Source organism: Peromyscus eremicus, chromosome 4 (genome assembly GCF_949786415.1).
Source record: "Peromyscus eremicus chromosome 4, PerEre_H2_v1, whole genome shotgun sequence".
Lineage (NCBI taxonomy): Eukaryota > Metazoa > Chordata > Mammalia > Rodentia > Cricetidae > Peromyscus > Peromyscus eremicus.
Genome location: NC_081419.1, coordinates 139224143 through 139252084, shown reverse-complemented (window position 1 = coordinate 139252084; position 27942 = coordinate 139224143). Strand labels below are relative to the sequence as shown.

Here is a 27942-nt window from a genome sequence, read left to right as displayed (position 1 = left end):
ACCCCTCACTATAAGCTTTTTGGGTAGTGTGAGTAGTGTGTTCTCACTCATTTCCTTCTCCAGTTAAGCTGGCTCAGAAGGGATGGGGATGGATGTGGGTTAAAGATGACATGTAGCGAAGCTCCTGTTCCATGCTTTGGCCCTGCATGGTGATAGGAGGCAAAGAGGAATGCAAGACCACCAATACTGGGAAGATAATAATAGCCACTAAGTGGGTTGAGGAGACTCATATAGGCTTTGGAGATCTGCTGCCTGGGTTCAGATCCCTGCCCTATCTCTCTGCCACTCTCTGGGGCAGGTTACTTGAATTTTGAGGGCTTCCTCCCTTTCTCCTCCATACTTTAAAATGAGATGACAGTAGTCCATTCTTGTCCCATTGGTGAGGAGTAAAAGAATTCTCAGCCGTGGAAGACTTAGATGGGTCTGCTTGTGTTTAAGGTGGTATGATTAGATGCCACGGGACATTTAGAATGATGGTATGCTAAGTCTGTGGTGTTTACTGTTGTGTGGATCTTGTGTTGTTCTTTATCCCTGACTGCCTAGGAAGAGGTGCAGGCCCAGAGGCATGAGCGGTTTTTTCTGAAGCTTCTGGACGAGTGCGTGGTTGATTTCTCAGCTTAGCCCTGCTGGCATTTGAGGATGGAATATTCCCCCCTGTGACAACCAGAATGCCTCTAGACATTACCAAGTCATTGTCAGGGTTGAGAGTGGGGGTGAATATTCCAAACAGAGCTACTTGTGTGGCAGAAGTTCCTGGAAACTTGCAGTCAAGGGATAGGCAAGCGGAGACTGAGTGTGTCGAAGTCACTTCTGTAGGTCGTGAACTAGGCTGGGTGGGCAGTGAACTGCACTGGGATTTGAAAGGAGGCTGGGGCACCTTTCAGTGTTAAGTTGTAAGTACCAGGACCTGTGTTTGATCCCCCAGCACCTCTGTAAAAGCCCAGGCATGACCGTGTGTGCTTGTACTCCGAGGTCTGGGGGCAGACACAGGAGGATCCCAGGCCTTGCTCAACAGCCAGTTAGCCAAATTGGTGAGTGCCAGGTTTAGAGAAAAACCCTGTCAACAGGTGGAGAATGATTTCAGAAGACACTGGATGTTACCCTCTGGCCTCTTCTTGTACACACACACACAGGCACACAGACACAGACACACACACACACACAGAGACACACACACAGACACACACACACACAGACACACACACACACACACACACACACACACACACACACACACACACACACACACGAGGCAGGATGTTGACCAGCAATTGGTTTCATCTTCAAGGAGTTGCCACAGTGGGACTTTGCTGAGATTTTTTTAAACTTTTGAATATCGTCATCAAGCCAGGGGGTGGAGAAATGGCTCAGTGGTTTCAGAATACCTTGGTTCAATTCCCAACTCCTAAATGGTGCCTCACATCCTCTGTAACTCCAGGTCCAGGGGATTGACACGTTCTAAGGGTCCCAGGCAAAGTGTACATATATCCATTCAGGCAAGACTCCCTCCCTCTGACACACACACACACACACACACACGAACAAAGAAAAAAAAATGATTAAGCAAACTGTGTTGTGTGTGCTGCTGTGAACCTCTCCTGGGAGAGCACTGGGGAGGCCGAGGCAGAAGGATTCCTTGATGAGCTCGAGGCCAGCCTGGGCTACCTGGCAAGATTCCATTGCTATCTCCTTGTCCCTAATACAAGAGAAGAAGACCTGACCTTGAAATCAGAGGACACGCACTTAAGTATCAGGGATTTACTGAGTGCTGCCAGATGTGCAGCTCCATGCTCTAATGTATCCTTGCTTTGCAGATGAATGAAATTGAAGTGTGTCCAGAGTGCTATCTTGCTGCTTGCCAAAAACGTGACAACTGGTTCTGTGAGCCCTGTGTAAGTTGGACTCTAGCCCTTTGTTTCACTTCTGTAACTCTGGTGCCTTTGGTGACCGTACCAAGAGGGCCCTCTCCAGGGATTCATGAGATGAGGCGGTGAAGTTTTAATGTAAGTTGTTCTGAAAAAGTCAGGGCGGAACGGAACGAACTGGACTTGGGCAAACCTCTTGGGCCAAACTGTTTTGTTCCAGAGTTAAGCATCCTGGTGACTAGGTTGACTCAAAAGGGGGATGTGACAAGTGGGATGCAGGTCACAGGACATCGGAATCCTGTCTGCAGTTTGCTGTGTCATTTTTAAATCTGGTTGGGCCTGTTTTAAGACCTTTGGACGTACATCCCTGGAGGACTGTCTCAGGCTCTCCAGAGAGGTGCAAAGTCACCCTCGTCGACTTTTGTTTCTCCTAGTGTTGGGCATTGACTGAATCCAGTATGTTTTAAGCAGTGGTTCTCAACCTTCCTAATGCTGCAACTCTTTAATACAGTCCTCATGTTGTGGTGACCCCTAAAGATAAAATTATTTTCCTAGCCACTCCGTAACTGCAATTTTGCTACTGTTACGAATCATAATGTAAATATCTATGTTTTCTGATGGTCTTGGGCAATCCCCGTGAAAGGGTCATTGAATTCCTCAGTGAGGTCGTGAACCCCAGATTGAGAAGCACCGTTTTGCAGAGATGTGCAGCGCAGGGTGGAGTGGGTGTATGTGAGAGAGGCAGGGTGGAGGGTTGGAGAGGGCAAGACTGGACAAGTGACAGTTTAAACATAGCTCAGGCTTCTTCTTGACTCTGAGATAAACACCAGTGCAGTCACAGCCCTGGGGAGCCCCAGCAGAGGAGCGGCTCCTGCAGCCTCTCTCCTGCAGAGCTCCACATTTTGTCCAGACGGCACAGACTGGGTGTTGACTGTTTCTGGGATGCCTAAAGAGGGGAATCTTTTTTTCTTTTTCTTTTTTTTTTTGAGACAGGGTTTCTCTGTGTAGCCTTTGTGTGGCCGTCCTGGAACTCACTCTGTAGACCAGGCTGGCCTCGAACTCAGAGATCTGCCTGGCTCTGCCCCCTGAGTGCTGGGATTAAAGGCATGCACCACTATTCCAGGCTCATTGTCAACTTTGAAGGCCCTCCCCGGCTCTGTCCAGGCTGCACACCTCCTGGGGAGCACCTGTGTGAGGACCCTGCTTACAGGTGTCAGCTTTTCACGATGACTGGTGTCCTGTTTGTCTAATTACTGTGATAAACACCATGGCCAAAAGCAACCTGGGGAGAAAAGGGTTTATTTCATCTCACAGCATCAGCCAGGGAAAGTCAGGGCAGGGCCATGGAGGGGTGCCGCTTACTGACTTGTTTCTCATGGCCTGCTCAGCCTGCTTTCTTATAGAACCCAGGACTACCGGCCCAGGGATGGCACCACCCCCTAGTGGCCTGGACCCCCCTCCCCCAGCCATTAATCAAGAAAATGCCCACAGACTTGTCTATAGGCCAGTCAGATGGAGGCCTTTTCTGACTTGCCGTGCCCTCTTCCCAGATGGCTCTAGCCTGTGCCAAGTTGACAAAAAACGTAATCAGCAGAGCCTGTTTTGTGTCCTGCCTCCCCGTGTTCAAATTACCTTTCAGACTTTAATGTGTGTCTTGCTGCCAAATATAATGCCAGCTCTGCATTTTCTTCTTCTTTTAGAGCAACCCGCACCCTTTGGTCTGGGCAAAGCTGAAAGGCTTCCCATTCTGGCCAGCGAAAGCCCTGAGGGACAAAGATGGGCAGGTTGATGCCCGCTTCTTTGGACAACATGACAGGTGGGAGTTTAAAAACAGGCTCCGAGTGGAACCCTGGGTAATAACACCAGAGAGTGGAGGTGGAGGAGCATCTGGCTGTTGTTTCTGCCGTTTTAAAAAGCGAATTCTACCTTTTATTAGCAATGACTATGGCTGTTATTTTATTTATTGTCATCACAACCAGTGATCCTGTGTGTGCGAAAACCGTTTCCTGGTTCTGTGTTAAGCTCAGCGAGGGGAGGGCTTCTTCCTTCAGTCGCTTTAGGAGTCTCAGGAAGAAAGAATCACACCTCCGTGGTTCTGTTGATGGATCTGGCTTCGGAATGAGTTCCATAGCTGTGTGAAGTGCTGCTCTTTGGTGTGTGCAGTTACTTATTTATTTTGTTTTCTGGAGTAAATTAAATCTCAGTGCAAATTACTTTTAAAAGTAATGCTTTTAGGGATGGGAGATAGTTTCCTAGATTGCCACTAAATGATTCTTTTAGCATTGGATGGAGTAGTTTCCCCCTCCCCCCATTCCCCTTTCTCTATATCTAAAATGGGAAATGACAGGGGGGATGGTGTTTTGACAGGTGTGAACCCTCCCTCCCTGCCTCTCCACCCTCCCCCTTCCTTCCCACTCAGGCTGAATGCAGTTATGGAGTCTCTCCAGCTTCCAGCAGCTCCCATTGCCTTGGCCTCACCTGCCTGTGAACAACAGGTAGTCCGAGGGTCTGCTTATCATGTCCCCTTTCAGCCAGCCACCCTGTGATTAAAGGAAGCAGAGACTCCTTCAGAGCTCGCCCCTCCCCGCTCCCCCAAGCATTTGGAAAAGATGTATGAGTGAGTGCATAGGAGTTAAAGTCACATACCACATAGACACTTGTCCATGGGAACTCGGAGGCTAGCTAGCTGCCATCTGTAGGAAATGCTGGCTGTGAAGGTACTTGTCCACCGAGTTGGAGGGGCGGAGGCCAGTGAAGGGCGGGGCCTGTAGAGGCTGTGAGGTAATGAAGTGGTTTGAACTGGGTGCTCTGGGGGAGAGTAAGGATTTGCTTTCTGGTAGCTGGCTGTGCCTTCACCCATGTCATCACAGAGCACTTGTGTTCATATCTTAATAGTTTAAGATTCTTCTGTGGGACAGCGCTGTGGATTCACCTACAGGGGGGTGTACATTAGTGTGTGCCATAGCAGGATGTCTCCATTTACCAAATGGTCCCAGGCCCACAGAGCTCATAGCTCTGCTCCTTCTACTGTGACCATCTTGCCAGCCTGCCATTGAAGGGGACCTTGGGGGCACGCAGGCCCTAAGGCATTGCTTGTACTCTGCTGAGGCTGTTGCTTCCCATGGACAGTGTATTCCTTGGTGTTGGCTGGGAGCTGGCCGGGAGCCAGGCCTTTCCTGTTCTCTTGCAAGGTCTCCATCCTCCTCAGCGTCTGCAGTGTTTTCTGTTTCCTCTGTGGGGCTGTGCTCACCTGGTAGGATCACTTGGGGCACGGTGGCCCTGCTGTAGAGATGTGGGCACAGTCCTCAGTTCTATGGTCCCAACGCTTTGGAGGCCCAGGGTGTTGCCATCACTGAAAACTGGTGTGCAGAGTCTCCCCAGGGGAATGAATTCTTGGTTCTTAGACAGGGGACCCCCCTCCCTTTCTTCGAGACAGTTTCTCTGTGTAGCCCTGGATGTCCTGGAACTCGATCTGTAGACCAGGCTGGCCTTGAACTCACAGGGATTAAAGGCATGTGCCACCATAGTCAGCCCTAGACAACCAACCCAGGAAGGTTTATCCACAGCCTGCTTTGCTGAGATGTGGGGAGGCCATGATATAGGACCCCATGGGAGGCATACAGCAGGCGCCATACTTGTCTGTTCTTAGAACACTCACTTCACTTGAAGCCTAGGCATGTAACAGTGAGCTAGGTCAGACTAAGAAACGTCCCAGAACCCCCCACTCAGATTGTCAAATTGATCAGCTGGAGAAGGATCCTGTGGAGGCTCTGGCAGAGGTCATGAGATGCTCTGAAGACTCCAGTCTCTGTGGTTTTCATCTTTTTTCTGTTGTTGTTTTTCAAGACAGGGTTTCTCTGAGTAGCCCTGGCTGGGCTGTCCTGGAACTTGTTCTGTAGACCAGGCTGGCCTGGAGCTCACAGAGAGCCTCTGCCTCCAGAGTGCTGGGATTAAAGGCGTGCACCACCACTGCCCGGCATGCTTTTTATCTTTTAAAATAATGGATTGATTTTCGACACATGTACCATTATCTAAAATTATAGAAACTCTTATGCCAAATGATTGCAAGGCCTTAAGAAAAATACCTGTTCGCCGTCATGTGCTACTATGTGACTGACGAGGCTCACTGTGTAGCCAGGCCTGCCTTGAACTTGGGTTCCTTCTGCCTTGGCCTCCTGAGGGCTGGGGTTGCGGACACACACCCCTGTCCCCAGACACCAGGCACTTCGCTACTCTTCGAAGTTACTGCTCTCACTTCTGTCTTCCTGGTAAAGAAACTGAGGCCCAGAGAGGGCCATACCTTGCCAGAGTCACTCAGGGGAGGGCAGTTCTGAGACTGCTGTCATGGCTCCTCCCTGAGCCCTTCTGTGCTGAGGAAAATCTCATTTCCTTTTAAGGAAAAAGAGCTTATTCTTGCCTAGGCCCCTTAAGGCACTTGGGAACGGTGGGGGAGTGGGGACAGTTATGACCCGGACAAGGGCAAAGGCCTCGGGCCTGTGGCCGCCCCTCCCCCCTGGCTGGGAAGCCCCTGGTGCTGTCTCAGGACTGGAGAGTTTGCTTTCTGCGAGCTCTGTTCTCCGAGATGGGAAGTGTCTGGGGACAGCTCTGGGGACGCTAGTGGCCGTCACCGCTGCCTTACCCAGCCCAGAGCCCTGTCTCTTCTGGCAGCTGTTGGACTTCGGTTCAGCCTCGTTGCACCTGCTTAGATGTGAGGGTCTTCAGGTCCCAGCCGCAAGGTGTCTCAAGTACACACAGGGGTCTGCTCACTCCCAGCGCTCTGAGACCAGCTGCATATTTGGGGTTCTCACTTGTGTTCAGGCTTTGTGCTGACTTTGGCCTCTGCACAGCCTCCTTCCTCGTGCGTCATTTCCTCTTCAGATGTGGGAATTCACTGCCAGCTGTTGACGTGGTATAAAATGCTGTAGGAGAAGCCCACTGCTGCTCTTCCAAGACCAGGAGACCAGGAAGGGCTGGGTCCAGAGTCCTGTGTGGGCAAATGCTTCTCTTATAGGAGCAAGTATCTTCTCCCCCGGCCCAGGCTCCCATCACATCCTGTTGCTTAAGTTTGAGGTCCAGGAATCCTTAGAGTTCCTGGTCTCCATGGAAACACTATGGACAAGTTGCGACTGTAGAGTCAGGAGTACACAATTAGCAAGATGCTCTGCTGTCCCTAATCCACAGGATCGTGGTCGGGTGTTCTTAGTCCTTTCTACAGTCATGGTGGCTGTGTGTGTGTGTGTGTGTGTGTGTGTGTGTGTGTGTGTGTGTGTGAAGTGAGGGTTACTGGGCCTGGAAAAGCAACACTGATCTTTTGGTTTCAGGGTCTCTGCAGAACTTGCTGGAGTGTGGGGTTAGTAGAGTAGAATGGCAGCTACCTGAAGGAGCAGGTGGAGAGTGTCCACCCCAGAGCCAAAGGCCGTGTGTTATAAAGAGTTTTCCCCATGTTTATTTCCTCACATGCTGCCAGGCGTGGCGAGGCACTCAGGAGGATTCTGAGTTGTAGGCCAACCTGGACTACATAGAGAGATTCTGTCTCAAATAAATCTGAAATTTGCACCTCCTTCTAGGAAGACAAACTTGCAAAGAATAGTCCCGTATGGAATTGCAATCTAAAGGAGGTCCCTGTGCAGCTGAGCAGGATCCGGGAACTATGCTCTCTGCAGATGTGTCATGGAGGACTCTTTGACTGTTTTTCTTACTCTGAAACAGCAGAAAACTGAAGGGATTGTCATTTTATTTATTTTTGGTTTTCACCCCTCATTTATTTACTCATTTTTGTGTGTGTGCATGTGAGCGCCACAGCGCATGTGCGGAGGCCAGAGACAGCTTGAGGGGGCGGCTGTCTTCCCTCCGTCACGTGGGTTTTGCCAGAGCAGGCCTGAGGCTTGGCAGCGGCCTGGCAGCGGCACCCTCACCTGCTGAGCCATCTTGAAGGCCTCCATTGTGTTTCTAACAGATTAAGATGGCCAAGTGTGTGGAGCCTTTTCACATCCTGGCTAGATTTTGTTGTTCGTGTTCCGTCCTTAATACCTCTGTGAAGTGGATCATTCATTAACCATTCAAAACAAGCCGTTGATTTAAAAAGGAGAACCCACATTTAAGAATCTTGGCAAGCGCCTGCCAGGCTAATTTGGTTTGCATTAAGAAAATTAAAAGAATAAACAGGCTTGGAAATGAGTGACGCTGACTCAGTCTCTCTCTTTTGCCCTCCTAGAGCCTGGGTTCCAATCAATAATTGCTACCTCATGTCTAAAGAAATCCCCTTTTCTGTGAAAAAGACTAAAAGTATCTTCAACAGCGCCATGCAAGAGATGGAAGTTTACGTGGAGAACATACGGAGGAAGTTTGGAGTTTTTAATTATTCCCCGTTCAGGACGCCCTACACCCCCAATAGCCAGTACCAAATGCTGCTTGACCCCAGCAATCCCAGCGCCGGCACTGCCAAGACAGACAAGCAGGAGAAGGTGAAGCTCAATTTTGACATGACAGCATCCCCCAAGATCCTTCTGAGCAAGCCCCTTCTGAGTGGGGGCGCAGGCCGCAGGATCTCCCTGTCCGACATGCCACGCTCCCCGACCAGTACGAACTCCTCTGTGCACACGGGCTCCGACGTGGAGCAGGACCCTGAGAAGAAGGCCCCATCCAGCCACTTCAGCGCCAGCGAGGAGTCCATGGACTTCCTTGATAAGAGCACAGGTCAGCCCCAGTTGGGAGAGTGGGTTAGGAGGCTGCTTGGTGCCCTCTGGTTCCTTAGGTGCCACACCCACGGGTACAAGCCAGCAGGTCATCCCAGCCATCATGGGGCACTATGATGGACTAGGTAAATGAGTAACCAGATCCCAGAGAGGAGGCAAGTATTCCCAAAGGCCTTTCCTAGAAAGGGGTGGAGATGGGCAGGAACCCCCGCAGGGTTCAAGGCCAATGTCTCTCAGTTGTTCACAGCAGTGTTCTCGGGCTTTTGTCTCATTATGTTGTTATTAGTTTTCGATGCATTCATGTTAAGGTTAGCTCAGATGTTAAGAGAAACACAGTGGAAACTGGTCTCCCTGCCCAGTTATTATTCCACCCTCTAGAGTGCATTTCCGAGATGATGCTGGTCTCCAGTCCCAGGCTTCCCACCCAGAGCCCATGTGGCTTTGGGCAGCATATTTGATGTCTTTATACCTTATCCCCACCTTTGCCATGACAACCCTCACTGGCTCTCTTGAGGACAGAATGAGTCAGGACCCACAACAGGACAGGAACAGTACCCAGAACAGTGTTGGCCATGGAATTATTTTTCCTGGTGATTTCTAATCTGCTGTCTGCATGCATCTGAGAACAGGTACAATGTAGGGGTGACTCACGTAGAATCTTTTCTTCACAAAATTGAACCACATATTTGATATCTGTGAATTTTATTATCTTTCTGAGATGGTGCAGGCTGGTCTTGGACTCATCCTCCTGCCTCCGTCTTCCAGGTGCTGGGATCGTAAGGGTGCCACACCACAGCTGCCTTTTTACAAACTGGCTTGAAGTTAGTGCATAATAAAGTGAAGCGTGTTCGTGGGAAAGCTCCCTTTGCCCTCCTGTTTTATAGGAATATCAGAATGCCTGTTGTGTTTAATTTAGTGTCTGTCTTCCCTTGGGTGGTATTTTGACATAAAGCTTTGTGACAAAATTCCTGTTCATTGAGATTTTTTTTTTTTAAGGTGAGAGCTTAGACTTCAAAGTCCCTATCCTAAAAAATACACAATTCTCTCACCCTGTTATGCTTGGGACATTTGCTAATCCTGTAAGGTGATCATATAAAATAAAACGAAGCAGGGTGTGTGGCAGCACATGCTGTGTGGTAGCCCCAGCCTCTGGGAGGTAGAGGCAGGGGGATCAGGAGTTTGACTACATGAGAGCCCGTCTCAAAAATACTAAAAACAAAACAAAAACCCTGAAAAAGAAGAAGGGGTGACATTCAGAATTGTTTTGCTCTCACAGATTGCACCCCTTCCTGTGTAGGGCCCACAGCAGACATTTTGGGGGTAGGTTCTGTGTTTTGGTTGTGGCTGCAGCTATGGACATTGGTAGCTGAGTTTCAATAAAACTTTATTGGTGTTGGGTGGTGAACACTGAAGCCTGAATTCCTATAAGTAAGTGTATGCTTTAAGAACTATTGAATTGGGAGCAGGGCGGTGGTGACGCACGCCTTTAATCCCAGCACTCGGGAGGCAGAAGCAGGCGGATCTCTGTGAGTTCGAGGCCAGCCTGGGCTACAGTGTGAGTTCCAGGAAAGGTGCAAAGCTACACAGAGAAACCCTGTCTCAAAAAAACAAAAAACAAAAAAAACCCACAAAACTATTGAATTGACTGGAGAGATGGCTCCATGGTTAAGAGCACTGGTTGCTCTTGGTGAGGAGCCGGGTTCAGTTCTCCGCACCCACATGGCAACTCACAACCATCTGTAACTCCAGTTCCAGGGCTCTGATGTTCCCTTGGAGCTTCTTGGGCACCAGGCGTGCATGTGGTGTACAGATATAAATGCAGGCAAAACACTCATATATAGGGAAAAAAGAACTATGAATTTTCTGTGCCCCACCCCCCAGTGTTAAATACCCTTCTTAAATAGCTGGCCACACAGGGACAGGGGCAGATTGGGCCCATAGGCCCAGGTTTGTCAGCCCTCACTAGAGACTCCAAGGATTGGAAGGAACTCTGTCAGCCCTTCATGTCAAGGTGCAAACCTCCAGCCAGGCCGTGAAGCGGGCCTCCTCGCTCCCGCTGCTCCCTCCTGCCCTCTGCTGTTAGCAGATGACAGAGGTGGAGGCTGGTGGAGGGAGGAGGAGGATGTACATATTCATTTAGATGCCCCACAGTTAGGGACAGTTGAGATCAAGCTGGGCTCCATCCAGAGTGCCAGACAAGTTTATCGTGGTATAAAGTAGAAAAACCATGTAAGTAGCTATCCAAATCCCGGGTGCCTATTGTGCATGTGAGTGGGCGTGCTTGTTTCATGTGAAGGTCAGGGGCAGCTTGCATGGGTCAGGTCTCTGCTTCTGCTATTAGGGATCGAACTCAGGTCGTCAGGCTCTGTGGCAAGTGCCTTTGCCTCCTGCACCATCTCACTGGCCTCAACACCGTTTTTTTCTTTGGGAGACTAAGTATCTTACCCTGTGTTTGTTACCCCTAGAAGCAGATAAAGATTTCTAAGCAGTCCTCTGCTCGGCAGGGAGCCTGTAGTGGCCACCGCCCTGGATCCCCTGCCTCAAACCAAGTGGTCTCTACCCCCACGCCACCCCCGTATATGGGCCACTTGGGCATTCATCAGTGTTTGCCCACTATTACCAAAAGACCCCCGTGAAAATGTTACTGTGTGCCACGGTACCGTCCTGAGCCCGCAACCCCCTACCATCTAATGGTGCTTTGGTGCTCTCGGCATTCCACGGTGGGGCTGCTGTCAGGGAGAAGGGAAGGTGTTCTCATGGACTCCGTCTTATTGTGAAATCAGTAGTTGTCATAAAGAGCTGTCCATGACAAATACTGAAGTCACTGTTGCCCCTCCCTCCTGTGGCCAGCTCTCCTGAGGAGTTACACGACATGCTATTAAGTTCAACTTCAGGCCCTTCGGTCCTGAAGGGAGCCGAGTGTGATTGACAGGTGATGGGGGCAGTGAAAAGCAGAGATCTGGCTCATCGTGACCCACTCTGCACTTCTGTTCATGTGCACTGGTGTGTAATGCCTCCCCAGATGGCATTCACACTTTGTGTGTGTGTGTGTGTGTGTGTGTGTTTGTGTCTGTGTCTGTATGCACATGCGCGCGTGGGTATCCACTACAGCACCTGGGTGGAGGTCAGAGGACATCTTGCTGCAGTCATTTTCACTACCACGAAGGTCCCAGGAGGAGCTCAGGTCATCAGGCTTGGGGCAAACACCTTTACCAGCTGGGCCATCTTGCTGGCCCCAGATGTTTGCCCTTTTGGTTGGAGGTGCATGCTAGCTTTGCTGGTTTGTGTTTTGTGTTAAGGGAGGGCTACTCAGGTCCATGAGTGGCATTTGACCTGAAGGTCCCCAAGCCCTGAACTAGAGCAGCATGGGGCATCCTCTCAGCTGGCTCTTGGTGCAAATGTGGATGCAGTATGGCCAGATAGCTGCTCCAGCAGAAGCCTCAAATATATATTTTATATATATATATTTAATGCCAACTATCCAGCCTTGGTTCATTTTGTGTGCATGCTTGTGTCCGTGTCCTCTCGCTTGCTTCTATTGTGATACATACCATGGCAAGTGTACACAGAAATATATATACAGAACTAGAAAGCAATGGCTTTACCTGTGATTTTCTTCTCAAGCAGAGTGGCATCCTCTGGGCCGTCTGCAGCTTCACCGTGCTTTGCATTTATGTGATTTTTTAAAATTTTTTTTTGAAACAGGGTCAGGATCTCACTCTGTTACCCTGACTGGCCTGGAACTTGCTGTGTAGACCAGGCTGGCTTTAAAAACATTAAAGATTTTGTTTGTTTGTTTGTTTGGGTATTTTGCCTGCATGTCTGTCTGTCTGTCTTCCTCCATCATGTGCTCCATGTGTTCAGTTCCACCCAGGAACTGAAGGGAACTCTGGTGCTAAGGCTTGGTGGCAAGCACCTTTATTCACTGAGCCGTGTAGCCGGCCCCCCCCTTTTTTCTTTTTAAACATGGCGTGCTCAGTTGCAGGCTGTGCAGTGGTGCCTTGGCTGGTTTCTGTTGCTTTGAGTTCCTGTTGCCCTTCTTGCTCAGGCCTCCTCATCACATCCCTGAAGGGCCAAGCAGAGCCCTGTTAGACCTGCTTGTTTGCTTAGAACACAGCTAGAGAAGCCTGGGTCTTTAATGCTCAGGGGCAGTACGGTCCCTGGATACTTTTTAGTGTCACAAACGGCAGTAAATGAATTATTTAAAGCATCCTTGTAGTAACAATTTTGTTGGTAATGCGTGCTTTAAAATGCCTCACTTGAGGCTGGCAAGATGTCTCAATAAAGTGATTGTCTTGTGAGCATGGGGACCTGATTTGATGCCTGGAACCCATGTAAGAATGCCAGGCCTGGTGGTGCATGCCTGCTTGTAGTCCCAGTGCTGGGCAGGAGACAGGGGTGGGTCCCTCAGCCTCCCACCAGCTAGCTTAGCCTGCTTTAGGGGAGTTCTAGGCTAATGAGATGCCCTGTCTCAAAAAACAAACAAGCAAGCAAGCCAACTCTGGACAGCACCTAAGGCACAATCAAAGACTAGTCTGGCCACCACACATCTGTACACAAAATGTGCACACATGTGTCCTGCCCCACAAGCGTGCTTATCCATGTACACATGGCTCATTTCTTCATGTGACAAGCACTCTGACTTCTGTTCCGATACTGTGGAAGTAATAGTGATTACCCCAGCAACAGTCCTCAGGGAAAGGAAGGCTGCCAGCCTGGTTGCTAGGCCAGGCAGTCTGCTAATCCCTATGGTAAAATGGATTTCATATTCATACAACTTCATTGTCACATACTTTTTAATGTTTGTTGAGTACTGGCCAAGTGACAGTGGACATCATCTGTTACTCCAGTCCCATCTCCAGAGGCGGGAAGGTTCTCACATTTGCTCCATAGGTTTCTCAACTCAGGAGCGACATTTGAGACCAGATGCTAAATCTTTCTTTCTTATTTATGTTTAAGGTTTATTTTTAAAAATGTTTATGCATGTGAATATCTTGCTTGCATGTATGTAGGTACGTAAGTACGCCATATGCATGCATTGCCCATGGAAGCCAGTAGAGGGTGTCAGATCCCTCAGAATTGGAGTTAGAGATAGATGTGTGGATTAGTGCTTGCCTGCATAGGCCAGAAGAGAGTTGGATCCCCTGGAACTAGAATCAAAAATAGCTGTGATCACCATGTGGGTGATGGTCATGGAACCCGGGTCTTAACCGCTGAGTCACTCCTTAGCTCCCAGATGGTAATTCTTCACGGTGGGGATTTTTCTATCCCTTTCAGGATGTGGAGTGGCACCTGGGTTCTGTAACTAGGTACCAGTAGCAACCCGTATCCCTAGTCATGGCAGCTAGAATTACCTGCATGTGTTGTCTGTGGTGTGCTGCTAAGGATGGTGCAGGGATGACTGATTGAGGACCACTGGTTTCCATGGAGAAACCGAAGTCTAGTAAGGAAATAGGAAGTCAACACCAAGAGCAAGTGCTGATGTCACACTTCCTGGAGGCCCGGTGCCCTAGATGCGATTGGCTGGTTAGATTCAGTCTTCACTATAACCTGATGGGTGTGGGTACTTCTCTCATCGCTGTGTCAGGCTGTCCCTGTTCCTCTCTCCAAGGGAGCTGCAGATACAGGCACCTTGCCTGAAGTCACATAGTTAATCAGCAGGGGCTGGGATTTGAACCCTAAATGCCCACCTCTGATTGAGTCCAGGTCTCCCTAGTTTTGAGTCTTTCCCATGCTCTTTGTAGGGCTGGAGAGGTTGCTTGGTGGTCAGGAGTGCATCCTGTACTTGCTGAGGGTGCTGAGGTTTGATTCCCAACCCTCGTCCACCTTCAGTTCTGAGGGATCCGACTCCTTATGGGCTCAGGGGGCACCTGGACTCATGTGTACCCCCCACCCACCCACAGGCACATGTGCAGAACTGGCTTTATACCTACCCAGCCAAGTGCGGGAGTTTTCTTCTTCCTCAGATGGGGTCTCATTGTGCAAGGCTGGGTGGCTTTGAACTCCTGCTCTTCCTGCATCTGCCTCCTCACTGCTGGGATTACAGAAACACCACACTCAGCCTACATTTTTATAGTCTCTAGTGGTGTCTGGCTTCCTACCTTCTTGGGCCATTCATGTCTTCCTGTGGGGACCAGATCAACATAGCGTCTCACCTCAATGATGAGTTTGCTGTCTTTTCAGGGCCCAGGAGCCATGCTGGGTGGTCCTGGAAATGTGTGAAGTGATGTGTGAGGATAATAAGCCCAGACTGGGTGGGTCCTTAGGCAGCTCTTAGCCCCTTTATAGATCGTTTGGCCTTTGCCCTGCTTGTTCGGCCAGTGAAGGAAATCGTCTTAAAGTTTAAAAGCCTCATACATGAGGCTCATGCTCTGACTTCCTGTTGGAGTTTGAACCTCACCAAGGAAGAAGATAATTTGCCAACACCTCCCTTCTTCCCTGCATCTGGTACCCAGCTTGCTCTCATACAGCCTGAGAAACCTTGAGCCATGGGCTGGAGCTCCGTAGGGGCTGGCCAGCGGCACATGCAGGCTGTGCGAGCAGCCCCTGAGACTCCCTTGAAGGGTTGCCATGCCTTTGGCAAGCCTGGTCCTTACCTGTGGTCTTGGTGTGGGAGGGGTTTGTTTTCTCACTGTCTGAGATTTACACCCCTGAATGGGCCAGGGCAGTTTCAGTGGCAGCTCAGCCATTTGTCTTAGAGCTTTGTGTTGGATAGGCTGCCCGGCCCAGCTGCCCTCTTATTTGGTGACAGCCCTTTACTGAGTTCATGGCTATTCTCCCTACTGGATCCCATTCAGGACACTGAGATGCCCTTGAAGAACACCCCGTGCCTTCTCTCCTGTCCTCAATCCCGAACCTGTGAGGTTTGCTGGTTTACTGATTTGTAAAGCGGGCTTCTAACTGTGACATGCTTTTCCAGCTTCCCCAGCCTCCACAAAGACGGGGCAAGCAGGGAGTCTGTCTGGCAGTCCGAAGCCTTTCTCTCCGCAAGCACCAACACCCATCATGACGAAGACAGACAAGACCTCCACCACTGGGAGCATCCTGAACCTCAACCTGGGTCAGTGGTGTTTTAGAAGTGTGTGTGTGGTGACAGTGACTGCGTCTGCACGTCCTTTTGTGAGTGGTTTCTGGCCATTGACAATGTAAGAGCTTTGGTGAATGGAGGTGAGGGGTGTGCCAGAGGAAGGAACCGGGGAAAGCTTGTTTTTCTGAGGCTTGTTGGCATGCAAAGGTGTTTTCTCACAAATTATCCTGGGCCTGTCCTTACATGTGATCCACATAAACCAGCTTCCTCCTGTGTGACTGAAGCAAGTTTCATGAGTCTTACCATTTCTGGATGGGTATTCTGATAGTTTCTTTAATTCCCCTATTTACTGTGAGTATGAGTGTGCTTGCCTAGTGCCTGTGGAGGCCAGAAGCCATCAGATCCTCTGAAACCAGAGTTACAGATGCCTGTAAGTCGCCATGTCAGTGCTGGGAACCGAACCAGGATCTGTTAACACAGCTAGTGCTCTAAACTCCTGAGCCATCTCTCTGGGTAGTTTTGGTGCCTGTCCTGGGTCTCACTCTGTAGACCAGGCTGGCCTTGAGCTCACAGAGATCCACCTGGCTCTGCCTCCCGAGTGCTGGGATTAAAAGCGTGCGCCACCACTGCCCGGCACTCCTTGTTTTTTTTTTTAAATGTTAATTTTCATCTGATTTTCTGGCTTTTATACCCACAGGCTTTCGATTGGCTTTTTTTCTTTGCACTGTTAGAGGTCAGACCTCGGTAGAGAGTGTGTGTATGAGTGACAGGGTATACCCACATAGTTCTTCTAGCTTTCAGTTAATTTTCTATGCAGCCTAGGGTGGCGCGTATTCATCCCGGGGTGCAAGGTGAGATTCCTGGGGTCTGTAAGGTTTACTGACATGGGCCTGTAGTTTCTATTTCACTGAGTAATTGAATGCTGCCACCTTGTGGTTGGAGGCTGGAGGTGCAGCAAAGTATCCAGTGCTTACGAGGACCTTGGCACAGCGAATGACCTAGCCCCATTGGGTCCTGAGATTGAGAGCTGGGGTTAGAGTATTCAGAAGGAGCAAGGGCCCTGGGCCACGGGAGCAGGTAGGGGTCAGTAAAAGGAAGAGCGGGGCAGAGGGGCACAAAGAGGAAGCATCTCCCGGGGTTTGTGATGCCCTGGAGACCGTGGGACGCAACGTTTCCTGGGGGGAGCCCACCTGAGGCATTGGGTGAGGCATTGGCATCCAGGCCCATGCCACCTGCAGCGCTGTTGCAGATGGTGGCATAAAGACCTGACGAGGTGGTTTGGGGTTCCCAAGGTGACAGGGCTGGAGGCCCCCGGGCAGTCCTCTTCCGTCCACATCACCTACGTGCAGCCTGGCTGGAGTTGGACAGTCAAGGTCCTTACTGGGATTCCACCCAGAACCACCAGCCGGTCCCTCACTTGATTCAGAAGGGAGCCAGTTGCCATCTTGGGGACATTTGTTTTAGAAAATGTGGTTTCTTTTCTCGGGGCCGCCTCCCACCTTCACGCTCTGAACAGAAGCACTGAGCAGAGCGTTCTCACGGTGACATTTCCTCTTTGCCAATCAAGCCTGGCAAGAACAGTTCCTTCTGTAAACCAGGGGCCCCCCTGGGCATCCTCGTGACACCGTGGGCCTTTGAAGTGTGGCTTGATGGGTGGGTGTAGCCGTGGGTGGCTTGAAGGTGGCACCAGAGAAGCCATGATTCCTGTCCCGTCTTCCCTCATAACTCCTTCTGGGGTACATGTTTCAGCTCAGCCTGTGGGGGTGAGAATGCTGGGTACATGGATGGGTTCCTGGGATGGAATTTTTATCTCACAGAGAGATGTTCTGCTGGGGACCCAGGAGAGCACTGTGTGTGGGTGGGAAGGCTGGAGGGCAGAGGGGAATGCTGGGTGATTCGGCATTAGTTGTCTGCCCATGTGACACGTGATTCAGAGTCCTGGAGGCTGATGGTGAGATTATTGTCCAACAAAACAGGGTTCTATTTAAAACAGCACACAGAGAAAGCCAAATTAGAAATGCGAGGCACACCAGCAATTGCCTGGGTTTGACTCCGTATTTGGAGTGGATTGTTTTATTTCTCTGTCTCTTCCCTTTCCTTTTTGAGGCAGGGTCTCACTATGTCGACTTGGCTGGCCTCGAACTCTGCTTGCCTCTGTCTCTTGAGTGCTGGGATTAACGGCATCTCTCTCTCTCTCTTTCTTCCCCCTCTCATGCATTTTTTTCGTGCCTGTGTGGAGGTCAAAGGACAGCTTTGGGAGTTGTTCTTTCACCATTCAGGTTCCAGGGCCAGATCGCCGATTGTTAGGTTTGGTGGCAGGTGCCTTTCACTGTTGGGCTCTCTCTCTGGGTCTGTTTTTTTGGAGGCAGGTTGTCATATAGCTCAGCCTGACCTGGAACTCACTATACCAAGGCAGGCCTTGAACTTGTGACCATCCTGCTTCTAGACTCCTGCTTGTTCTTGTGTCTGAGGGAATTAGCAGCGCGGCAGGTTGGCACTCTTGAAATGCCGTGTGTGTCCTTGTCCTCTGGTGATGCTGCTGACAGCCTTGGGAAGAGCATTGTTGTAGTTCTGCTGGCACCCGTCCTGTTCTGTCCCCTAGGTGACACTGTCACCTGCTTTTCATCTCCTGTATGTGTCTATACCTTTGGTTCTGAGTTTTATCCCCGGTACACCACGACTCCCTGCCTGTACCCCTGGTACACCACGGCTCCCTGCCTGTACCCCTGGTACACCACGACTCCCTGCCTGTACCTCTGGTACACCACGGCTCCCTGCCTGTACCTCTGGTACACCACGGCTCCCTGCCTGTACCCCTGGTACACCACGACTCCCTGCCTGTACCCCTGGTACACCACGACTCCTTGCCTGTACCTCTGGTATACCATGGCTCCCTGCCTGTACCCCCGGTTTCCTTTTCTTAGAAAGGTTGTCTGTTGATGCTAACATAGGAGTCTGTGCCTACTGTGTTAGCATTTGTGTTTACCCTAATCCCATTTGTGGGTAATCTGGAGCCTCCATCCTTACTTGTGGACACGAGGTTGTTGTCCGTTGATACGGAAAATGAAGACATTTCTGCCTGCGTGGGAGGGCAAACCAGGGAAATGAAGGAAGGGCCAGAGGCCTCATGGCCTTGACATTTGGAGACGGTTGCCAGATTGCCCTGTGAAGTTGCTTGGCTTCGTGCTCCCTTGCAGAAAGGAGGAGTGTGCCTTTCTGTCTCGAGCATGGCTATTTTTCCTCCCCGGTTTCCATTTATAGCTGGGGCTGTCTTTATGTCAGCTGAAATGTTCAAAACGCTGGCAGCGGGCGGGGAGCTGGGCTGGAGTCGCTCCCGGCGGAGAAGGGCAGGGGTAGATGTCCCTGAGATAAGAGACTGCTTGCCGCTTTCTCCCCACAGAGGAGTGGAGAGTCCAAATCTAGCCAGCACTCCAGGACAGATTATGTTTGGCTTAAGTCCCCAGAAGTCTGTTCTTAGACCTGATCCCAGCCCTCATGCATGGAGATGAATAAAAATAGTTTGGATAAACAGAATAATAGGTTGTTGGCCAGAGAAGCCTAATTTTGTAAAATGAGGGATGACTTTGGATTATAGTATTACAGAGTTTAGTCTCTGAGACATGGGAATACACAGTAGCCCAGGCTGCCCTGTTTGCTATGTAGGTCAGGCTGGTCTTGAACTCGTGGCAATCCACGTGCTTCAGGGTAAAGTTAAGGAGAATGTCTACTCACAGACACGTGCATTTATTTACATGTCAGGCCAGCTCTGTCTCCTTGCCTGTGACATGGGCTCACAGCAGTTAAGGCAAACTGTGTTTCCTTTACTCACAGAGAGGACAGGTCTGATATTTGGGTCCCACCTTCAGCGCCCCGAGTGCCCGCCCTCCAAGCCACCTGAGGCAATGCTTCAGATGCTTGGAGACAAAGGTGGGTATGGGGAATAGTTTCCACTTTGTCCTCTGGTCCACTTAAACAAGCACTCCCTCCCCATCCCTGAACGCCCCCGAAGCATGCCCGTGTGCTCGTGGGAACACGTGCAGAGGAGGCCATAGAGATGGATGCTAGGGCCAGAAAGCAAGGGGGGACCTGCAGGTGGGACTTGCTCCTTCCAAATCCCTTCCAGACTATTCCAGCTGATCCTGGATGCACACAAGAACAGGTGTGCCCTCATAGACCATTGGGGCCGCTTGTCTTTCTTACAGAGGTCGTGTCTGTCTCCACTTGCTATGAACATTCCTTCCCTTCCTTCAGGAAGGGAAGTGCATGTGTGTGTGTGTGTGTGTGTGTGTGTGTGTGTGTGTGTGTGTGTGGTCTCTTGTGTTTGGGGGCATCTTCTCCCAGTGGGGCCGACATTGTGGTGATACAGGAGCTGGGGCTGTTTGGCGCCTCTGTCTGTGTGTGGGTTGGCAGGGGCTTTTGGGAGCTGTTTGGTGTTAGAGAATGCTGTGCCGTGGGAAGAACCAAAGAGGTGGAAAGCCTTGACAGCTCTTCCTGTCCAGCTCTCAGGTCACTTCTGGATGACCTCTGTAATAGCAGTGAAGACCCTGCGCTACCCTGTGGTAGCATGGAGGCGGGAACCCAGATCCAGGGAGCTGGCTCAGAAGTGGCGTCTCTGTCCCTGATAGGATTCTGACCCACGTTTGGAATCAGCTGGAGGGGATGTTGTGGGGAGCAGGCCACCTGAATGACAGCTAGCTCCACCTGCAGATCTCCCCTCCGTTCTGGGCCTCCACGGCCACCTTCCTTTCCTCCTCTCCTCTTCCGTGGTGTTGGGACACTGAGCAGAGGAGGAAACAATTCAGTGAACTCACCGGCCCTTAGAAATCTGGTCTAGCTGGTCGTACAGCCAGCCCTTGGCAGAGGTAGCCAGGGCACTTGAGAGCTGAGTGTCAGGCCGAGGAACTCGGGTTCTTACTTGAGAAGACCTTTGGGCCCAGGTCAGTACCACAGGAGTCATCCTCTGCCTCTCCCCGCCTGCCCTGGGTGCTAGCAACCAAGCTAGAAAGGACACGTCCCCTAATTCCTCTTTGTTGTTCAAGCCTCAGCCAGGCTGGCCTGGGAATGAAAGACCCAGGGATCCATGCTCACGGTGGCCTCTGGGGGTGCCATGCCTCTTGCTAGAGGGCAGCTGTCTCCATACCCTGGCCAGGCCGGTGTTCCCCTATTGTTTGAGGTTGGATAGATTATTAGCAGCTTTCTCAATGCAGCTGAGCTCCACAAATGTTATCTCCAGCTGGGATAGGCATTTTCTATACCCAGTCAATTGTTCTGTGGGGGAAGTAAGCCGGCCATGTGTTTCCTGTTACCCTGGTCTCTGGGCAGCTGGATAGTCTGTTGTGGTTGGATGATTGAAAACGTGCTTAACATCCCGCTCACCTGAGTGGTGGGTGGTGGTTGCTGGCCCCCTCGTGCCTGTTCTGACGAGGATGTGGTGGTGTCTTCCAGATCGGAGCAAAGCCGAGATGGACCTGAAGGAGCTGAGCGAGTCGGTCCAGCAGCAGTCAGCCCCCGTCCCTCTCATCTCTCCCAAGCGGCAGATTCGAAGCCGCTTCCAGCTCAACCTGGACAAGACCATAGAGAGTTGCAAAGCACAACTAGGTGCGTGCCCTGCCTGCCTGCGCCGTGGGGACCGTTCTGGAGACGCGCCTGCAGAGAAGAAGGCGTGGCTGGCCCTGATCTCACCAGCTGCCTTGACCTCCGTCTGTTCGGCTAGTTAGAATGCGCTGCATTTCTACTCCGGAATTATTTCAGATTCGCTAGTCCGTTTTCCAGCAGGGCCTTTTGAATTTAGCGGAGGGTATTCTCTGGCTGAGGTAGCCTGAGAACTTCAGGTGCAAATGTAAAAGTACCAGTGTTCCAAGTCTGCCTGGCTTCTCTCCAAACCCAATGATGTCACAGCATTGTTCTTGAATGGGTCTTAAACAGCCCAAACCTCCCCTGCAGGTGTCGCCACCTACCTGCCCTACCACCCCCTTCTGGAAGTCTCTCTCTCATTTCTTTTCTGTTGGCTGGCCTCCTTTATTTCTTTCTTGGCCCAAGGAAAGAGGGGACCTTGGGTGGTGGGTCCTAGCCTCTGTGGAAGCCTCTAAATAGTGACCATCTTACAGGAATATGCCTTCTCCGTGGAAGCTGGTTTTTATCCACATGGCATATGTTCTGGAATACTGGTTGAGGTAGTAAATTAATCCAGGGAGACTGAGGAAGAAGTGATGGATAGTAGGACCCCAGGAGCAAGGGTCATCCTGAGGTGAGGTCTTTAGTGTCAGTGGGTGCCCTGGATCCTTAAGTGAGAAGGGAGTTGTAATTAGGGGTTTTCTGGGGATGACCAAGGATATCGTCAAGTTCTAGGCTTTTTAGGCTCAAAGCTCTGACTCTGAGAGTCTTGGCCACTGTCTTCCACGGGTCAATTAAGAAATGGGTAATAATGAAAAATTACTGTGACTGCATCAGGAAGAGGAAGAAATAAAGGGGTCCTGATAGGAGGTTTGCATATCTAAGCAATTCTGATCAAGATATGGTCCTGGTTGCCAGTGACCCATCATTGTCTCAGCTCTTGTGAGATGCGCTGACATGTCAGAACAGTGTGAAATCCCTCTCCCACAGACAAGTGCCTCTGGTTGGTACCAGGCATTGGCCTTCTCTTCATGAGTTGCTGGGGAAATGACCATTGTTTCAATAGTGACATGGCACAAGGGTCCCTGTTAAGGTGTCTGCTGCCAGCACCATGGCTCTCCTTGTTAGGGTCCCTGCCCCGTTAGGACACTGAGTGGCAGGCTGAGGTCAGCCATTTTGATGTCTCTTGCATCCTTCCATAATGCTCTATTACTGTGAGTAAGAGTTTTCCTACTTCATTTACCAGCCCCCTCCTGGACCCACTACGCTCTGCTGAGCCCTGTGTCTGTATTATTCTGGGAGTTGTATAATAATCCTCAGCTCCATTTTAACAGAAGAAAACTCAGGCCTAAGAGCGGATCATTTGCTCAAGATCCCATCTTCTGTCCCTGTGCTTGCCCACCAGTAGCACATGCCTCTGACTGCACTATCATTCCAGACCTCATGTTTGGGTGGTTGTTGGACGCTGGGGGAGGCAGCTACCATTCCCCAGCAATTCTGCTGACCTGTGTGTCTTGGCTCTGCACGGGCTCTTGTCCTTCCTGAGATTTTCTTTGATGTGTCCAGATCATGGCAGAGACAACCAGGCCATTGCACCGGAGTGAAGGTGGTATGGAGAATTAGTTGGGTTTTCATTCTTTTGGGTTTTTGTTATGATTTACCTGCTGCCTGAGCTGGGAGCATACATCATGTGTGTGTGACACCTGCCACTGTTCTGTGTCCGTTGATGGACGTACGCGGGTGTGGTTTCCTCTTGCCCCCTTTGTGAGTGGAAGGCCGTTGCATTCACATGAGCACTTGGGGTTCTGCAGCAGCACATGGAGCCAGCTGGAAGGCTGGGCACAGGTTGTCTGGAGACCTGCCCCCACCTACGGGGTGCAGCAGATTCTGCCTTTGCCAGTCTGCTGCTTGCTGCTGCCAGAGCAGCATCCCATGGAGGCTGGTTCCTACCACCTTGAGGCCTATGCAAAGATTCTTTACTCGTAACTTGGGTAGAGAATTCTCATTTTTTAAAAAAAGGTGAAAAGGCAACGCACACAGGTAAGCCAGTGCTGCCCAGATGGGAAGTGTGAGGGTAGATGTGCACAGGGCTGAGCAATGGCCGCCATGCTAAGGCCTTCTGGAGCCCTAGACACAGGCAGAAGCTTGCCTGTTCACAGTTGGGAGGGGTGTTGAGTCAGGAGCCCAGGCTTCTTGTTGGGTTCTCGGTTGATTTTCCTTGTGCATAGACCCTTGGCTCCTCTGGGCCCTTGTTTTAATGGCCCCATCAGTCAGCGTTGCAGTCTTAGCATAAACCTGGCAGTCCGTAGGTCCTCCCCTGTTTTCTTTGAACCTTGATCACCCCCAAGTCCTCTTCCTTGCTGTCCCCCACCACGATGATGATGCCTCTTGAAAGATGAGCGTGTTTCCCTCCGTCTTTCTTGCATGGCTAAGCTGTGCTTCCTTTTTGCTCTTAGGCATAAATGAGATCTCGGAGGATGTTTACACAGCCGTGGAGCACAGCGATTCGGAGGATTCCGAAAAGTCGGAGAGCAGCGACAGTGAGTATGTCAGCGATGAGGAACAGAAGCCCAAGAATGAGCCGGAGGACCCCGAAGACAAAGAGGGGAGTCGGGTGGACAAAGAGGCCCCCGCCGTTAAAAAAAAGCCCAAGCCCGCAAACCCGGTGGAGGTGAAGGAAGAGACGAAAAGCAACTCTCCGGCTGGCGAGAAGGCAGACCCTGCCCCCGCCAAGGACAAGGCCAGCCCTGAGCCCGAGAAGGACTCCGTGGAGAAAGCCAAGCCGTCGCCTCACCCTACAAAGGACAAACTCAAGGGAAAAGATGAGACGGATTCTCCCACAGTGCATTTGGGCTTGGACTCTGATTCAGAGAGTGAACTTGTCATAGACTTAGGAGAAGATCCTTCTGGGCGGGAGGGTCGCAAAAACAAGAAGGAGCCCAAGGTGCCATCACCTAAGCAGGATGGTAAGTCGCATACAGCCTGCAGCTTTGGACTGTTGCTCGGTCACACTCAGGACCTTGTGTGTGTGGTAGGCAAGTGCTCTACCACTGAGCTATTACACTTTGAGTGTGTGTGGTTGTGAAGCCCAGTGTGACGGGGAGGGTCTCGGTCCCCAGCCGGTACACCCACCTGGAGCCATGACCTGCACATGGGCCTGAGTGATCCTCAACACAGAGAAAGATAAGTCCCACAGTCAATCTAGCCACTTCTTGTGAAGTTTGTTATAGTCTTAGGTCTGCTTGCTTAAGGTTTTATATAGTTCTGTTTGTCCTTGAATTCTATGGCCAAGGATGATCTTGAGCTTGACCTCGACTTTGGATCCTCCTGCCTCCACCTTCCATGTGACAGGATTATAGGCATTTACCATTACACTGGATTTATGGGTGCTGGTGATTGAACCCATGGCCTTATAACCAGGCAAGCACTCTCCCCACTCAGCTCTGTGCCCCTCTAGCTAACTGCTTTTTAACGTTCAGACAGTTGGGTGGGGCTCAGGGGTCAAGGGCTCTCTCAGTAGAAAGATCTAGATTCGGTTTCTCCTCCTCATGCCCTGCATGGGTAGATGTATTTTCTTACTAGGAGAGGAATTCATTAGGGGTTGTGGTACTAGGGTGGCCCAAGACTTCTTGGAGCATTAGAGAACGAAAGAGTCCCCAGTCAGCACACTGGGCACGAATGTACCAGGACGCTGGAATTCTCTGGAATTCTTTGTCCCTTGTAGTGGAAGTGCTCTAGGTGCAACTCTGGCCTTTAGCCACTAGATGGCAGCAACACTCGCCCATCAAACATGTCTTTTCCCTAGTGGACAAACCCTTGCGGCCTGAGGACCCCCTGAATCCTCAGGCTTGTTGCTGTTGTGATGAGCAGCGTAGGCCGGCACCCTGTGCAGTGGCCATTCTGGCAACCTCCCCAGAAGGGGCTGAGTAAGAGCCAAGTTTCTGACTGAGCAGGTGGGTGGCCAGAGGACACCCAGGAATAACATCACTTAGGGTGGCCGTCAAGCTGGGTGTACTCGGTGAGGGACAGCTAGGTGTCAGTTTGGAGTAGGCTTGATTTCTGACAGGAGCCAATTTCTCATCGTAACCCAGGGGGAAGGTATGAATCTGTGCCCCCCCACCCCCCCCAGTCTTCTAGCCCTGTGGCGGGGCTAGAAGTCCTAGCCGTCTTGCTGTGCCTTGAGAACCTTTTCTCTGTGGGGTACCCAGCTGGGTAGTCTGGAACCTCGGCTCTTAATAGAGACAGATTTCTGTGACCAAGGAGAAGGGAATGAGATACCTGTGATGGGGAGGGGTGAGGTGGAGAGGGCAGAATTGTTGCTTAGGCCTGTTGAAGGCCTCAGAAGTCTGTCTGGGGTGGAGAGGAGGTAGAGAGCATACCTTTTACTGCTCAGTAGGTGAAACTTTTCCTCCATATGAGGATTGTGACACTTAGAATCTCCCATTCCTTCTGAAACAGGCTCTGTGTGTGTGTGTGTGTGTGTGTGTGTGTGTGTGTGTGTGTGTGCATGTTCTTACGTATGTATATGTGTGGTTCAAAGGACAACTCATGCCATTATTCATGGTGGCAATTTTCTTAACCTGCTGGGTCACCTTGCCAGCCTCTGAAGCACATCTTTTGATTGACTTGCCTTCTGCCTTGGCTTTGAGGAAAAGTTTTATATACAAATATGTACTAAGGTAGCTATGGTGAAAAGTTTTAATCCCAGCACTTGGAGGTAGAGGCAGGAGACTTAAGGAGTTCAAGGCCACCCTCGGCTACATCAGACCCTGTCTCAAACAAAACACGCTATCCCAACTTTGGGGGAGACATGAACAAGAGTTTCCTTTTGGTTGTGAGCTTCCTAGCAGTGAAAACGAGAAGGAAAGCTTAGTTCCTCCTCTGTTGAGTCCATGCTTTTAAAAAATCAGAAGCCGTCTAGCAGAGCTATTCCTGGTTTTGGTGTCTGAAGGAAACTTCTGTAGACCCAGAAAACCCTTACTGGATGGCAGAAGGTTGAGTTAAAGATGGTTCTAGAGCACAACACAATCAGAGCAGCTTTCCAAGGCTTGAGTCAAACTTACTTTTATAAACCGGAGTCCCCGCGATGGATGGATGGATGGATGGATGGATGGATGGATGGATGGATGGATGGATGGATGGATCGTGGATCCTCTTTCTGAGAGGTGGCACTGCTAACGTGTCTACAGCCATGTTCCCTCTGGTCTGTCCTGAAGTGAAGGGCTTTGGAGTGCGGCCACGCTTCAGCCCAGAATTCAGTGCTAATTGAAGATGCAGACACAGCCTTTCCACCCAGGGGACTTCCTGACTACCCATCACTGTGGGCATTTCCATCCTCAAAGGGCTGTTAGTTAGTTCTTAGAAATGCAAAACTCTGACCCCTGGCTTATTAATTTAATGGGGCTTGTAGGCAATTTGCGTTTCTTTACAGTGATTGGTTTTATAGTCTGGATTCTGTAGGACGAATGAATTTGCCAGAGCTTTGCAAATACCCCACCCCAAACACCGGAATTCTCCCCATTGAAGAAACCATTGAAGACATTTCTGGAATTTGTCCCATTGAAGAAATTTCCCCCACACCCTTGGTAATCCCAACCCATAGCCTGAGGAAATGCTGCCAGCACACTTGTCTCTCTCTGCTAGTTTGCCTTTGGGTAAAGATCACCACCAAGTCCATGCACATCAGAAAACCAGTCAGAAGAGAGGAACTGACCTTTTTGAGCCCCTAAAAGTGGCCAGGCTAGCTAGTCAGTCAGCAGTGATAATGACATGTATGCCACTGGCTGAAGCCCGAGTCCCCAAAACCGTTCAGGTTAGAACCCTTGCTGGACACCACAGCTGTCTTGCTGGTGGAATGGCCGATTTAGAGCTGCTTCTGGCCCTAGGACAGACGAGCTGTGTCTAGTGTCCGTCTGACCAGCCAAGAGGACCAGCCAGCTCTGCCTCCCTGCAGTTTCCTCACCAGCCTCACTGAATGCTGGTCTCCAGAGGAGCAGGGTGCTCACTAGACAGGAAACTGTCACCTCAGAGGGGCAGCAGCTCTTCCCTTCCATGACATCCTGTAACCGAAAGCTGGCCCAGAATCCTGTCGGGAATAACCTATGTGTTTTTCTGGGTGATCTGAATCTAAAAGGGCAAGCTTCATGAAATGCCAAGGAGTGTGGTCCATGATGGCAAAGCCCCCTTGTACCCGTGTTTGGTGTGTGTTTTCTCAGCACCCTGGGTGGGGTATAGTGCAAGCTGCCATCACCCCCTTGGTTAGTGCCCCACTCAGCCCTTGGCATAATGCTTTTAAAACAACTCTTTAAAAAAAAAAAATTTAGGCTGGGTGGTGGTGGCGCACGCCTTTAATCCCTGCACTCAGAAGGCAGAGCCAGGGAGATCAAGGCCAGCTTAGTCTACAGAGCGAGATCCAGGCACCAAAACTACTCGGAGAAACCCTGTCTCAACCCCCCCCCCAAAAAAAAAAAAAAAAAAGACTTAAACTTGACTATTACATGATAGGAAATCTGGTATTGTGTGCTATCCACGAAGGGCCATGGCAGAAACACCTAGAATGCAAGCTGATGTTGGGCTATTTGAAGGGCAGGAAGTCCAGGTTGAGTATGTTGGGGGAAGGTTCTCAGGCCTGGGGCTGAATTCCTTTGTTAAATGTCTAGGCAGCCCCTCCCAGAGACTTCGGTATACCCTGGACAATCAGAGCAGGGTCATCTAGTCTTGGAGTCCACACCCTGTTGGCTTT

The 27942-nt window shown here is 50.7% G+C and overlaps 1 protein-coding gene across 3 annotated transcripts in view; it reads left to right on the top strand.

Annotated features, from left to right (window-relative positions):
• Positions 1–27942, top strand: part of Zmynd8 (zinc finger MYND-type containing 8) — a 102060-nt gene that overhangs the window by 50685 nt on the left and 23433 nt on the right. For all 3 annotated transcript variants that reach the window (XM_059261923.1, XM_059261922.1, XM_059261921.1), the window contains exons 9-14: positions 1815–1892; positions 3566–3681; positions 8080–8561; positions 15480–15620; positions 21033–21185; positions 23657–24166. In XM_059261923.1, the coding sequence (XP_059117906.1) occupies positions 1815–1892; positions 3566–3681; positions 8080–8561; positions 15480–15620; positions 21033–21185; positions 23657–24166 (1480 nt within the window). The remainder of the gene's footprint in view (positions 1–1814; positions 1893–3565; positions 3682–8079; positions 8562–15479; positions 15621–21032; positions 21186–23656; positions 24167–27942) is intronic.